We start from the raw sequence: 11,291 nt of genomic DNA, 5'->3' as shown, positions 1-11,291 counted from the left end.
ATAGCTAAAGTTACTAGGGCCCCTCCACCTTGGGCCCTGCTAACTCAGTCCCACTTTCCTACCCCTTTGTGACGCCCCTGTGTACAGGATCCCATGTGGAGGGGATGGGGTTAGACATGAACTGTCCCATAGTCCCTCCCACAGCGTGTGGCATTCAGGTGCAGTTCCCTCCCTCTGTGTATAAAAACCTCACATTAGCTGTGTAAACTTCACATCACATCCCATGGTAAAAAAAGAAAACTCCATGGGGGCTTGAACATACAAGGCAACTTTAACAACAGCTACAGAGAACACTCTTGGATGAACACACTTGGACACAAATTGATAGCTAGTGTATAATAAGGTGAGTCATTTTAATTTAACATTTTATTTCATAAAAGTAGTGGTAGAGTTCAGTGGATTGGTAAAGTGATGTTTTTGTTGTTATTGTGGTAACAATTGGCATGCAACCTAATGACCTTATTTAACAATGACTATGAAAAGGATTTTTTAGTTTAAGTAATGACATCAGCACTTATTCATTATAAACTTACTTTATGTACCTCACATTATTGATTGCTTATACATATTCTTCTTTTCTACATTTTTTATAATGGGGTTGAAATATACATCACCACAGTTAAAAAAAATAAAAAATAAAAATAAAAAAGTATTGGCAGCCAGCTAGTCAGATCTCACATAATATGCATTGGGGATACAACCTGATGCATGTCTATAAAGGTACAATTATGTGCTGTGTGTGCGGTGATTGACTATCTTTTCTCATAAACATTTGCACCTTTTTATTTTCCTTTTCTGTCCATAAAACAAGTGTGCAAGACCGAAATCTGCCTTATGGGGACAATAAAGGTTTGAAGTGTATTGTAATTGAAAAGAATGTTCTGTGCTGTTATCCCACTTGGCAGCTCCCTCTCCCCTGCCTGCCTGCAGCCACCACCATGAGGCTAGCCCTGCAGACGGTCATCTGTTGGTGTGTTTTCAGCACTGTGCTGCCCCTGGTCAGAGGTGCAACGGTGGACTTGAACTCCAGCTTGAAAAGGAGGTGAGCTGGCTGGTCTACTCTAACATGTCAAATGTCATATGTCTGGGTATTTGTTTTTTTTACTTAAGACCTGACAGAGGTGGAAAAAGTACTCACATTTTGTATACTTAAGTAAAAGTATCAATACTGCACTGTAGATGTACTCCCTTACAAGTAAATGTCCAGAATTCAACATGTACTTAAGTAAAAGTATGAAAGTATTGGCATCAAAATGTACTTAAAGTACCAAAAGTAAAAGTACTAAATGTTTGAAAATAGCAGATCTATAAGCTCACAATGTGTCGCAATGCGACGCGTTGTGAGCTTGTAGATCGGCTATTTCCAAATAGCCACGGTATAAAATAGGGCTAAAGTGGGTTAATGTGTGTTTTATAATATCATAATGTACACCTGCAAAGTAACTAATAACTAAAATGTAAAAGTTTTCAAATAAATGTAGTAGAGTAAAAGTACAATATTTGAATCGAAGATGTAGAGGAGTAGAAGTAAAAGTATTGGAAATTGGAAATACTCAAGTAAAGTACAAATACCTTAAAAGCGTACTTAAGTACAGTACTTAAGTAAATATACTTAGTTACTTTACACCACTGAGACCTGAAACCTTTTAATCACTTTAACTGTTATTTAATACTCTAGCTCAGTGGTTCTCAAACTTTGACATTTGAACGTCTCCCCTTAACTTTGACAGTGTACAAATGGAACCAAATGGACCCTAACGGGTCCATTTGGTTCCATTTGTACACTGTCAAAGTTACAGACTTGTAAGGGTCTCCCCCATAAAGGAACCTAGAGAGTCCATGAAATCCACTTTGAGAAACATTGCTTTAGCTATTGAAAAATAGCAGATATACTTGTAGATCTGCTATTTTTGAAAAATCTAGATTTTTATTTTTTTTGCAAATCTTTGAATATATATTTTTCAAAGAAAACTTTTGTAACTCAAACCTCTGCTTCTGGGGGGTCCCTGGAACGACATATTTTGAGAAGGGGGTCCGCGGCCAAATACATGTATAATTTTGGAGGTCCTCAATGTGAAAAAGTTTGAGAACCACTGATTTAGAAGAAGGATTTATAGGGATTTATAGAATCGGGTCAATATATTCAAAGATCTTTCAAAAATAGCTGATCTAATAGCTGTGCCCACTTTGAGCTTGTATATCTGCTTTTTTTTTTTTTAGCAAAAGCATAAAATAATGGTTAAAAGCAGTTCAGGTCTAACGTGACACAGATGCATTCCAGCTCTTAATGGGTTAAGTTCATAATTAAAACAAAGCAGATGACAATGGAATTTGACTGAACAAAAGACACTATTTTGAAATGTTGCACGGACGTTACACTGTAAACATGAACATAGTTTGGGGCCCAGTTGTGGAATATTTGGGGGAAGAATATTCTGAGATATTATTGAGGGGTTTTGCAAATTTGAGAATTAAGATAAAGGGGTAGAAGAATACCACATTCCCCTTTCCCGGCGATTTTAAGGTTTGGAAGGCAATGAGTGTAAAAAGAAGATGATGTATGTAATATGTATGTATGTACTGTATATGTATGTGTGTATGTATGTATGTATGTATGTATGTATGTTTATACGTATTTGAGTCCATATGTGAAAGCATTAATTGTTAATTGATGTACAGTATGTGAGTCATGTATCAGTTTGTGAAAAATAAAAAGATTGAAAGAAACACAAATTCTAGAATTTCATATAGAACAACATCCTTTACACCAGTGTTTCTCAAACTTTCAGATGTCAAGGTCTTTCCTTAACTCCGACAGTGTACCAATGGAACCAAATGGACCCGTTAGGGTCCATTTGGTTCCATTTGTACACTGTCAGAGTTACAGACTTGTATGGGTCAATTTAGACCCCCCCTAAAGGAACCCACAGAGTCACTGGAATCCACTTCTTTGAGAACCACTGCTTTACACTATGCCATATTATCCGAATACAGAATCTTCTCCCATGTGTCAGGTTTAGACTGTGGCTGCAGAACCGTATGAGAAGGGACGTCCGCAACGGCTCGGTGGCGGCCAGCGAGGAGGGGGGCCCCGAGTTCTCGGCTGGAACCCAGCAGGAAGGGAACACAGAAGCTTTTGATTTTCAGTCCAGGTAAGGGGGAAAACACTGTTTTAATTTCATTCACATGGCCGGCAGTCCGCTTTGTGCGCTAGATTGCTGTTTCTCAACATTGGGTCTGGAGACCACCAGGGGTCCCTTAAGTGGACCCTTATGAGTTGTGTTACTCCGAGAGTGTACAAATGGACCCTTCCGGTCCATTTTGACACTCTCAGAATGAAATGAACACTGAGAATTGTACAGTGACGATTGGGGTCCCAGAGATAAAGATTGCGTCAAATGGGGTTCCATGGCCTAATGCATAGCAGGAGTCCTTGAATTTAAAAAGGTTGAGAATCGCTGCACTAGTGTGACTAGACGAGACGACTGGAAGTGTCAAAGATGATGTCATTAATCCCTCATGCTTTTCATTTCAACTGCATTTTATGAGCTGAGTTCCAGGATGAGATACCTGCCAAATCATTACAAAATCATTTCTTGGGTTCTTTTTCTAAGGACACTGTGTAATTTGTGTTGTTAGTTGACATAACAATGATAGCTTACAGACTTGTTCCCCTCTAATTTAGAAATGTTACATGATTAACTTATACTTATGCAAAGACATGAATAACATTCTTCACGTGAGCCCAGTAAGCTCATTCATTTGTCTACGTTCCTCCCCATCACCTCATCATGTTGCTATAAATATCTTTTTCTCTCTTTCCCCCAGCTTTGGGCTGAGCAGATCCAAAAGGTCCGGCTGCCTCTTGCCCACATGTGCTGTCCATGACCTGTATCATCGACTGTCCCAGCTTAGTGACAAACTCAAACAGCCCAACGCTCCCGAACAGAAAATCACAGCCAATGGCTATGGCCGGCGCCGGCGCCGCTCCGTACCAGAGCTGTATGCCAGCAGGTCTGCCCTCCAGGTTGGGAGACAAGGAGAACCCTGCTGTAGCCATGATGGAGCGGAGCACGGAGAACACACCGCTCTACCTTCCCTGGCCTGAGGCATGCATGGAGAGAGAGACCCTATTTTTTTTTATTTTTGTTGTTGCAGCTGATGGAGTTAAGTCCCCTCAGAGCTTCTATTCTAGAACATTGCTTTAAGGCAGGGACGTGCTGGGCCCCTGATTCAGCCCGGGAAAAAAGAGTTGGAGAGGCCCTCATTGCGCGCTATAGGGACTGTCGGTTATGACATCACCGCAAGATTCGGGGCTTAACTCCGCCCACTTTGGCGGCCATTGCCATTGCTAGGTCTTGGATGCATCAAGATCAGTCTGTACTAGTTCTACTTGTTGAGCAAGCAACGATACTTTTACTTCAATTGCTCTAGGCTTTGATTGCATTTCAATAAAACCATATTTGATCAACATAACGATCACACATATTTTACTGTTTATAGGGAATGTTATATTATTATAAACCGATCTTTATTTCCAAAGCAACGGATGAATGTCATGGCTGTTCTGATCTGCTTGTGCTCTTTCTGCGCTCATGCATGGACAGCCGAAGTCGTGATTTTAGCGTGATATCTTTTTATTGGGAGACAATAATGAGCACCGCAAATGAAAGCAGACATGGCCGGGTCAAATTGCAAGTGGTCTTAGCAGTGGCCCAATAACTGTCTGTAGGCACGCTATGTGGTGTAAAGTAATTAAGTATATTTACTTAAGTACTGTACTTAAGTACACTTTTGAGTTATATGTACTTTGCCAATATTTTTACTTCTTCTCCACTACATCTCTGATCCAAATATTGTAACATTTTAGGCCTACTGTTTATAGGGAATGTTATATTATTATAAACCGATCTTTATTTCCAAAGCAATGGATGAATGTGATGGCTGTTCTGATCTACTGTTATCTTTATTGGGAGACAATAATGAGCACCAACAAATGAAAGCAGACATTTCAGTGAATATGGACACGTTTACTTTAAATGTAAATTTTTTGATGAAAATTGACCGAGTAATGGCCGAGTCAAATCGCAAGTGGTCTTGGCAGTGGCCCAATAACTGGCTGTAGGCACGCTATGTGGTGTAAATAATTAAGTATATTTACTTAAGTACTGTACTTAAGTAGGCCTACACTTTTGAGTTATATGTACTTTGCCAATATTTTTACTTCTTCTCTGATCCAAAAATTTTAGGCCTGCTTTTACTCCATTGCATTTAGTTCAAAACTTTAGTTAGTAATGCTAGGCCTACTATACATCATTAACCACTTCAGCATATACATATATTTTGACCATTTGAAAATAGCCGATCTACAAGCTTACAATGTTAGATCCATGCTATTTTCAAAAGATGTTTTGATAACTTGAAAGGGACATTCTGCACAATGAGTAGGCCTACTTTTACTGTTGGTACTTTAAGTACATTTTGATACCATTACCAATACTTTTATACTTTTACTCATGTACATTTTGAATAGGCCTACTGGACTTGTAATAGAGTACACTTGCATTGACCAATCCATCTTGTCTACAACCAGCGAACTGTCAATGCTGTTCTCCGGTCATTGCTTCCTTTTATCCAAGAGTCTCACAAGAAAGATATAATGGCGGGCGGAAGTGGCCGATTTTTGCAAGGCCACGCCCAGTCCTCAACCCCTATAGAGAGAGATCTCTCTATAGCGCTGCTGCTACTCAAAGATTTGCCATTTCAGATCATGACAAGTGACAAGCCAGTGGGCCAATTATTGTATGAGTTATATTTTGTCGTAGTCGGGTGGAAACCATGTATGTCCAAAACCGTTTGTTTTGTATTTATCATTTTAAAAATGATTTAAACTAGTGAAAACAGCCGATCTACACACCGATCTACACAGCCGATCTACACACAACGCCTCGCGGTGCGAGGCGTTGTGTGCTTGTAGATCTGTTGTTTTCACTACTTTTGTGCAACGGCCTTGTATGATGAAGCAGCTTTGCGAAAAAATGTATCAACAAGGTTTCTGCCCGACAGTGACGATTTACTTTGTTGGCCGCCCAGCCCCCAAAATGGAACGAAGGCTGAGATTTAATTTTTTATTTCTTTCCTAATGGCCGGCCTGGACCGGCCGGGAATGAACCGGCCGTTCGGGAGTTGTCCCGCTTTTCCCAATGGCCAGCACGTCCCTGCTTTAAGGCATGCATAGAGAAATGGCAGCTATCACCGTATCAGGGGGGAAGCCTGGGTGAAGATCATGATGGAGATTTGTACTGGAATTTGTGTGCACGCATGTGTGTGTGAATGCACGTGTGTCTTAGTGGCCTAGTTCCAAGTGTGTGATGTGTGGATGATTTCACTTCAGACCTCTGGGACTTGACAAGAATTTCTGTCTCTTCTTCAGCTTTGAAAGGAGCAGGACCTCATATGCTTGGCAGTGTGGAAAAGAAGGTTATCCCTGAAGATGCTTCTCCCAGGTCACTCATACCCATGGACCGAGGACGGAGCCAGGCCAGGCTGAGGGGAAGTTGTGAGAGCAATCGGGGGGAAAGACACCACATGCCATTTTTATTGAACATTTTTGAACATTGAAGAAGTGTTTGGACCTCTGATGTTCCCATGCATGCAGGCTTCCCGCAAACTTGAGCTGACTGCGGTGGACAGTGGCTGAAGTGCAATTTATATCATTATCACACGTACTAAAAAACAAAGAAAAAAAAATCTAATTAGGGAGCAATCGTTTTTTTATGAACAGCACCCCCTGGGGGAAAATAGGGGAGGGTCATGCTATTTTAATTTCAGTCCTAGGGTCTGCTGATTTCACTTTGAATTCAAGGGAGGGTCATGCAATTTTTCAAAAGCAAACAATGGCTCCAGAGGTGCAGGCACTTATGCAACCATTGTCAACAGCCTTCTGCTTCATTTAATGACAAACCCTGGGTGCCAATACCAAGAAATGCCCCACAGTCACTGCAGTTAGTGAATGAACTGAAGTGGCTGTGTTTATACTACAATGTATTTTCCTAAAACAATGGAGAGGTGTGTAAGGCAGCAACAATGGTTGTCAGAACTGTATCCCCCCTCCCTAAAGTAAAAAGTGAAATGGTTCTAAAAAAAATTAACACTGATTTTTCCCCCAATTGAGAGGGAGGGTCATGGCATTTTATAAAAGGGCTTATACATTTTCTCCAGTAACACCCCTCAATAAAAAAAACGACCCCTCCCTTACAAGTTTGTATATAAGGAAATGTATGAAGTTAGTATTGTTTAGTAGTGCCTATTTAAGCACATAACTCATGTAAACTATATTTTTATACCGCGGAATACAAATGAAATGCAATGATATTTTTTTCTGAATTTAAACCTCAATGAAGTATTTAATGCAAGTTAAAAGTGTGGCTATTTTGTTTTTCCAGTATACTATTATGCTTCATGATATGAAAATGTCAACAGGAACTATTATCAGAACCAAACCTTGTCGTTATTTGTCATAGTAATTGCCTTAACATTGTAATGAGCTAATTATACCCGGTGGAGAATGTGTAACACATGTAATACAATGGCAAAGATTGCTGCTTGGATACAACAGGTAACACTTTTGAAGTCATGTTTTTTTTAAAAGGACATCTGCTTGGCTGATGAAAGTCATACACAGCAACTGAAAAGTCAGCTGTAGTGAAGAATTGGGGGTCACTTATTGTTTGGCTGATGGCGGAGGAATCTTGGTTCAGTGCCATGGAATGGAAGGACTGAATTGCTTAGCTATGAAGCAGCAGCTTGCCAAGGCCTTGAGAGCCAATACAAGTGCTGTGCTGCCACCTACCTTCTGAGTAGGCTAAATCACATGTACTGTATTGAATACATAAGAGTTTCAGCAAACAATGCAAATAAAACTGTTTGACATAAACTTGTTCATTATTTCTGAGTGATACAACGCTAATGAAGGCTTGACGCCAAAACGTGTACGTTGTGCTCTGTGCCATGCCATGCCAACTTGTAAACTTAAATAAATGTGCCTTAAATGTCAGTTTCTGTGAGTGCTGGTATTCTCTTTTAGAGACTTTCTTGTAATTGTTGCTGAGTGAACACATTTTTTGTGAAAGAAATCCTAGTTTTGACAGCTTTACATTATTCATTTCACTGTGCTCAACAACTTGGTGTTTTACAAATTGATTTTGGTGTAAATACCAAAGAGGATCGGATAATGTGTTTTAAACACAATTTTGTTTTATGTGATGTTTTAAAAGCAACATGATGATAGTGAGTCAATAACGAGACAGTCCTGTGTGGAGGATGCAAAGCAAGTCAAATGTTTATTATTATAATAATGAATCAGTTGCATTGTATTGCAAATTGATTAGACCTTATTTGGCAAGGACAAACACACTGGGATGAAGGAAACGGAACACGCTCTGCTGCTTAAGATCATATAGCCAAATGCTACCCTCAGAACACATACAGATAAAAAAAAAAAAAAAGAATATTGAGTAAAAAAAGCATTGCAGATGCCATAGCAGCCCAAGCAACTCTGACTTCAGAAGGTCGACATTTCTTTATTATAAATCCTTGTTTTGAGTGGTCTCGTGAATTATTGTAATATACTTTTGATATTATGAGCTTTATGCCACATAAAGAATTAAAACATTTTAACAAAAAAGGTTTGGAATAATTCACTGAATGTGCAATGTATCTAGAATATATGAAAGTTTTAAGAACATAATACTTTTACACAATATTACATTTTGTTTAGATTGATCTGTATTTCTAATGAAGTTAAAACAAGTTATTCTGGCAGGGCAATACAACATGTGCACCAATTCAGCTGTAAAACTGATTTGCCGGTGATGCATCAACAAAAGAAACAAGAACGGTAGTTCAGTAAGTCACATCTCCCAAGACAATACTGGTGAAGATAATAATACCTGTAAATGTACTAGCATCAACATGGTGCACAATGTCTATGTAAGGGTGGCCCAACTCACATTAACTGCCAGTGTTTAAACTGGTACCCTTTTGTCATCACCTTGTTACTGAATTTGCCAATAAATAATTGTAAATACACCTTTTTGGTTTGATGTATATCATTAAGTATTACCATTAGCAGATTATATAATTATAAGTTTCCGACAACGCCACCTCGTTTAAAGAGGAAAGTAAGTGCACAAAAGGCACTACCTTTAAGGACACACAAGTTCGTTTACGGGATATCAGAGCAATATGAACCATGAGGAGAGACTGACCAGGACAACAGTTTAGAAAAAGTATAACAAACCTTTATTTCTAGTGACAGCGGCCTCTATAATGCCAAAAACACAATAATAAAATAAAAGGGAATCCTATGGCGCCACTAAGCTAAAACCTAAAAAATAAGAACACTTCCAACAATAAAACAATACTTCACCCCCCCCCCCTTCTTATCGTATCGTTTCTTGGGACAGTTAAAGTGCACTTAGCGTGTAGTTCCAGGCCCGTTACGGCCCTCAAATCGTAATAATATAGTATTACGATAAATGGATATTATACAAGGAGCGCAGATTAGTGACTAATAATTATTACTATAAACTAAGCAGATATCAAATAATAAGCAGCGTATCGTTCAAGCAGGTGGGAATAGTGACTTCTACAGCAGGTGGGATGGCACACACAGCGACACACAGCTCATCTCTGGTCGTCTACTTCTTTAGTCCACCCATCTGTGAATACAAAGAATACGCCAGTATCCTTGTCGCAACGACTATACAGCTTACTTCTAGGCCAGTGACTTTATTGACAGTGGTGTACAGGATTGGATACTCACACGCAGGCAGCCTTGTGGGCTGCCGCTGCGAATAGTTCGCACGACACCACAGTAGTCACAACGACCCCTCTCGTTAGCCGGGTAGCCGGTTCGGCTCGTCGGGACCCTCTCGCTCGTCTCTGGATGGCCCGGACCCTGCCTGGTAACACTGGCACCCGGATCACCGTCTGGAATCCGCTGGGTTTGTAAGGTAAAGCGCTACTCGGTCCTAGCACTTTAGTTCAGTTCAGGTTCAGTTCCGTTACTGCCTGGCTCGGCCTGTGCCTGTCTCTCTGTTCGTCACAGCCGGCCACCTGAGTCACTTCCCTCAGCCCGCTCCACACACACGTCTGCACCCCTTGCTCGTCCACCTAGACTGAGCCTGGCGTTCCTCTTAAAGGGCCGCCTCCCACTCTGCCAGCCGCCCATTGGCTGGTCATGACGTTAGTCCCCCATACATTGGCCAGCACCGGCGTCTAGTTATCCTATCAGTTCGCATTCAGACTCACACATGGAAAGAGAGGTTTTAAAGGGGGACAGCAATACAACATTATAACCAAACGAAACATATTATACAAATTATACAAAACATGTTCAACAGAAGGAAATAATTGTAAAAACAACAATTATTAAAGGAAAGAAAAATAAAAAGAATAACGCTGCTTTCCACCCCCTCACACTCCCCCCTACTTGATCGTTAGCAGTCCCTGCGACTAACTCAACCGGGCTGTACCGCACAGACGGCTGCCCAAATTAACTCCAGCAGAACATCGGGGCCCTGATACCTCCCTGAAAGCTTCTTCCAGTTAGGCTGTCGTCTTGGTTGAATGCATCCTCCCTTTCTCCGCCTCAATGGGACGGCCTGAGCCTCGTTCCCCCAGGTGACCTGCAACTGGGGTTCGTCCTGGAGCTTCTGAAGGGCCATCTCCTGTTCCTCAGACAGCTGCTGGTGTTCTCTCATCGGGGACACGCTCCGTCTGTTGGCCTCTTGCAACTCTGCGCTGAGGCCCGTTATGGTGATCTCCAGCTGGGCTTTCTCCTGGCTCAGCCTCTGACGCAGAGCACCACCTCCCTCCAGCTCCACCGCCTGTTGCCTTACCTGCAGCTCCAGAACACGCACCTTCTGGTCAGCTGCTTGTGCCTGGCTGTTATACTCACTCTCCATCTTGGCCCATCTGAGGTTGGTGTCCTCCAGCAGAGCCTGGGTGCTCTCTGTGTGTCTCCTTTGCAGCTCAAACTTCTCCTGCTCCTCCTTCAACGAGTTGGCGCTCTGAACCGCCACCTTCCTCAGCTCACCGATCTGCTTATTTTTGCACTCACGAATGACCTGGGTTTCCCGCCGTAGGCCTCGAACTGTCTCCTCTAGCTTGCGGACGCGCTCCTCAGAGTCCCGCTGCTTAGCTCTATACGCCTCAATTTCGCTGTTCTTTCTGTCCAAAAGGGCCCGCATATCCCGATCGTGTCTCTGCTGCATTAACCTAACTTG

At 41.4% G+C, this 11,291-nt stretch overlaps 1 protein-coding gene across 3 annotated transcripts; it reads left to right on the top strand.

Moving 5' to 3' along the window:
- The first annotated feature begins 220 nt into the window (after positions 1-220).
- admb (adrenomedullin b) lies at positions 221-8,056 on the top strand. 3 transcript variants are annotated; one of them, XR_013962529.1, is made up of 5 exons: positions 221-343; positions 906-1,042; positions 3,015-3,152; positions 3,829-4,166; positions 6,434-8,056. XR_013962529.1 is itself a non-coding variant. In XM_080737423.1 (5 exons), exons 2-4 carry the CDS (start codon positions 939-941, stop codon positions 4,106-4,108), a joined length of 522 nt encoding a protein of 173 aa, XP_080593549.1. In that variant the 5' UTR covers positions 221-343; positions 906-938; the 3' UTR covers position 4,109; positions 6,434-8,056. The 3 variants fall into 3 exon arrangements, 2 of the variants coding, with proteins under 2 accessions (XP_080593549.1, XP_080593548.1); XM_080737423.1 differs by having other exon boundaries at positions 3,829-4,109; XM_080737422.1 differs by having other exon boundaries at positions 3,829-7,936.
- The last annotated feature ends 3,235 nt before the right edge of the window (positions 8,057-11,291 follow it).

Source organism: Nannobrachium achirus (assembly GCF_963921795.1).
Source record: "Nannobrachium achirus genome assembly, chromosome: 11".
NCBI lineage: Eukaryota > Metazoa > Chordata > Actinopteri > Myctophiformes > Myctophidae > Nannobrachium > Nannobrachium achirus.
This window is presented reverse-complemented; position numbering and strand designations above follow the sequence as displayed.

Excerpts from the sequence above, each read along its gene's own strand:
- admb (XM_080737423.1), top strand. The coding sequence starts at position 939 with ATGAGGCTAGCCCTGCAGACGGTCATCTGTTGGTGTGTTTTCAGCACT. Across the intron at positions 1,043-3,014 it reads AACTCCAGCTTGAAAAGGAG|GTTTAGACTGTGGCTGCAGA; the intron begins GTGAGCTGGCTG and ends CCCATGTGTCAG. Across the intron at positions 3,153-3,828 it reads GCTTTTGATTTTCAGTCCAG|CTTTGGGCTGAGCAGATCCA; the intron begins GTAAGGGGGAAA and ends TCTTTCCCCCAG.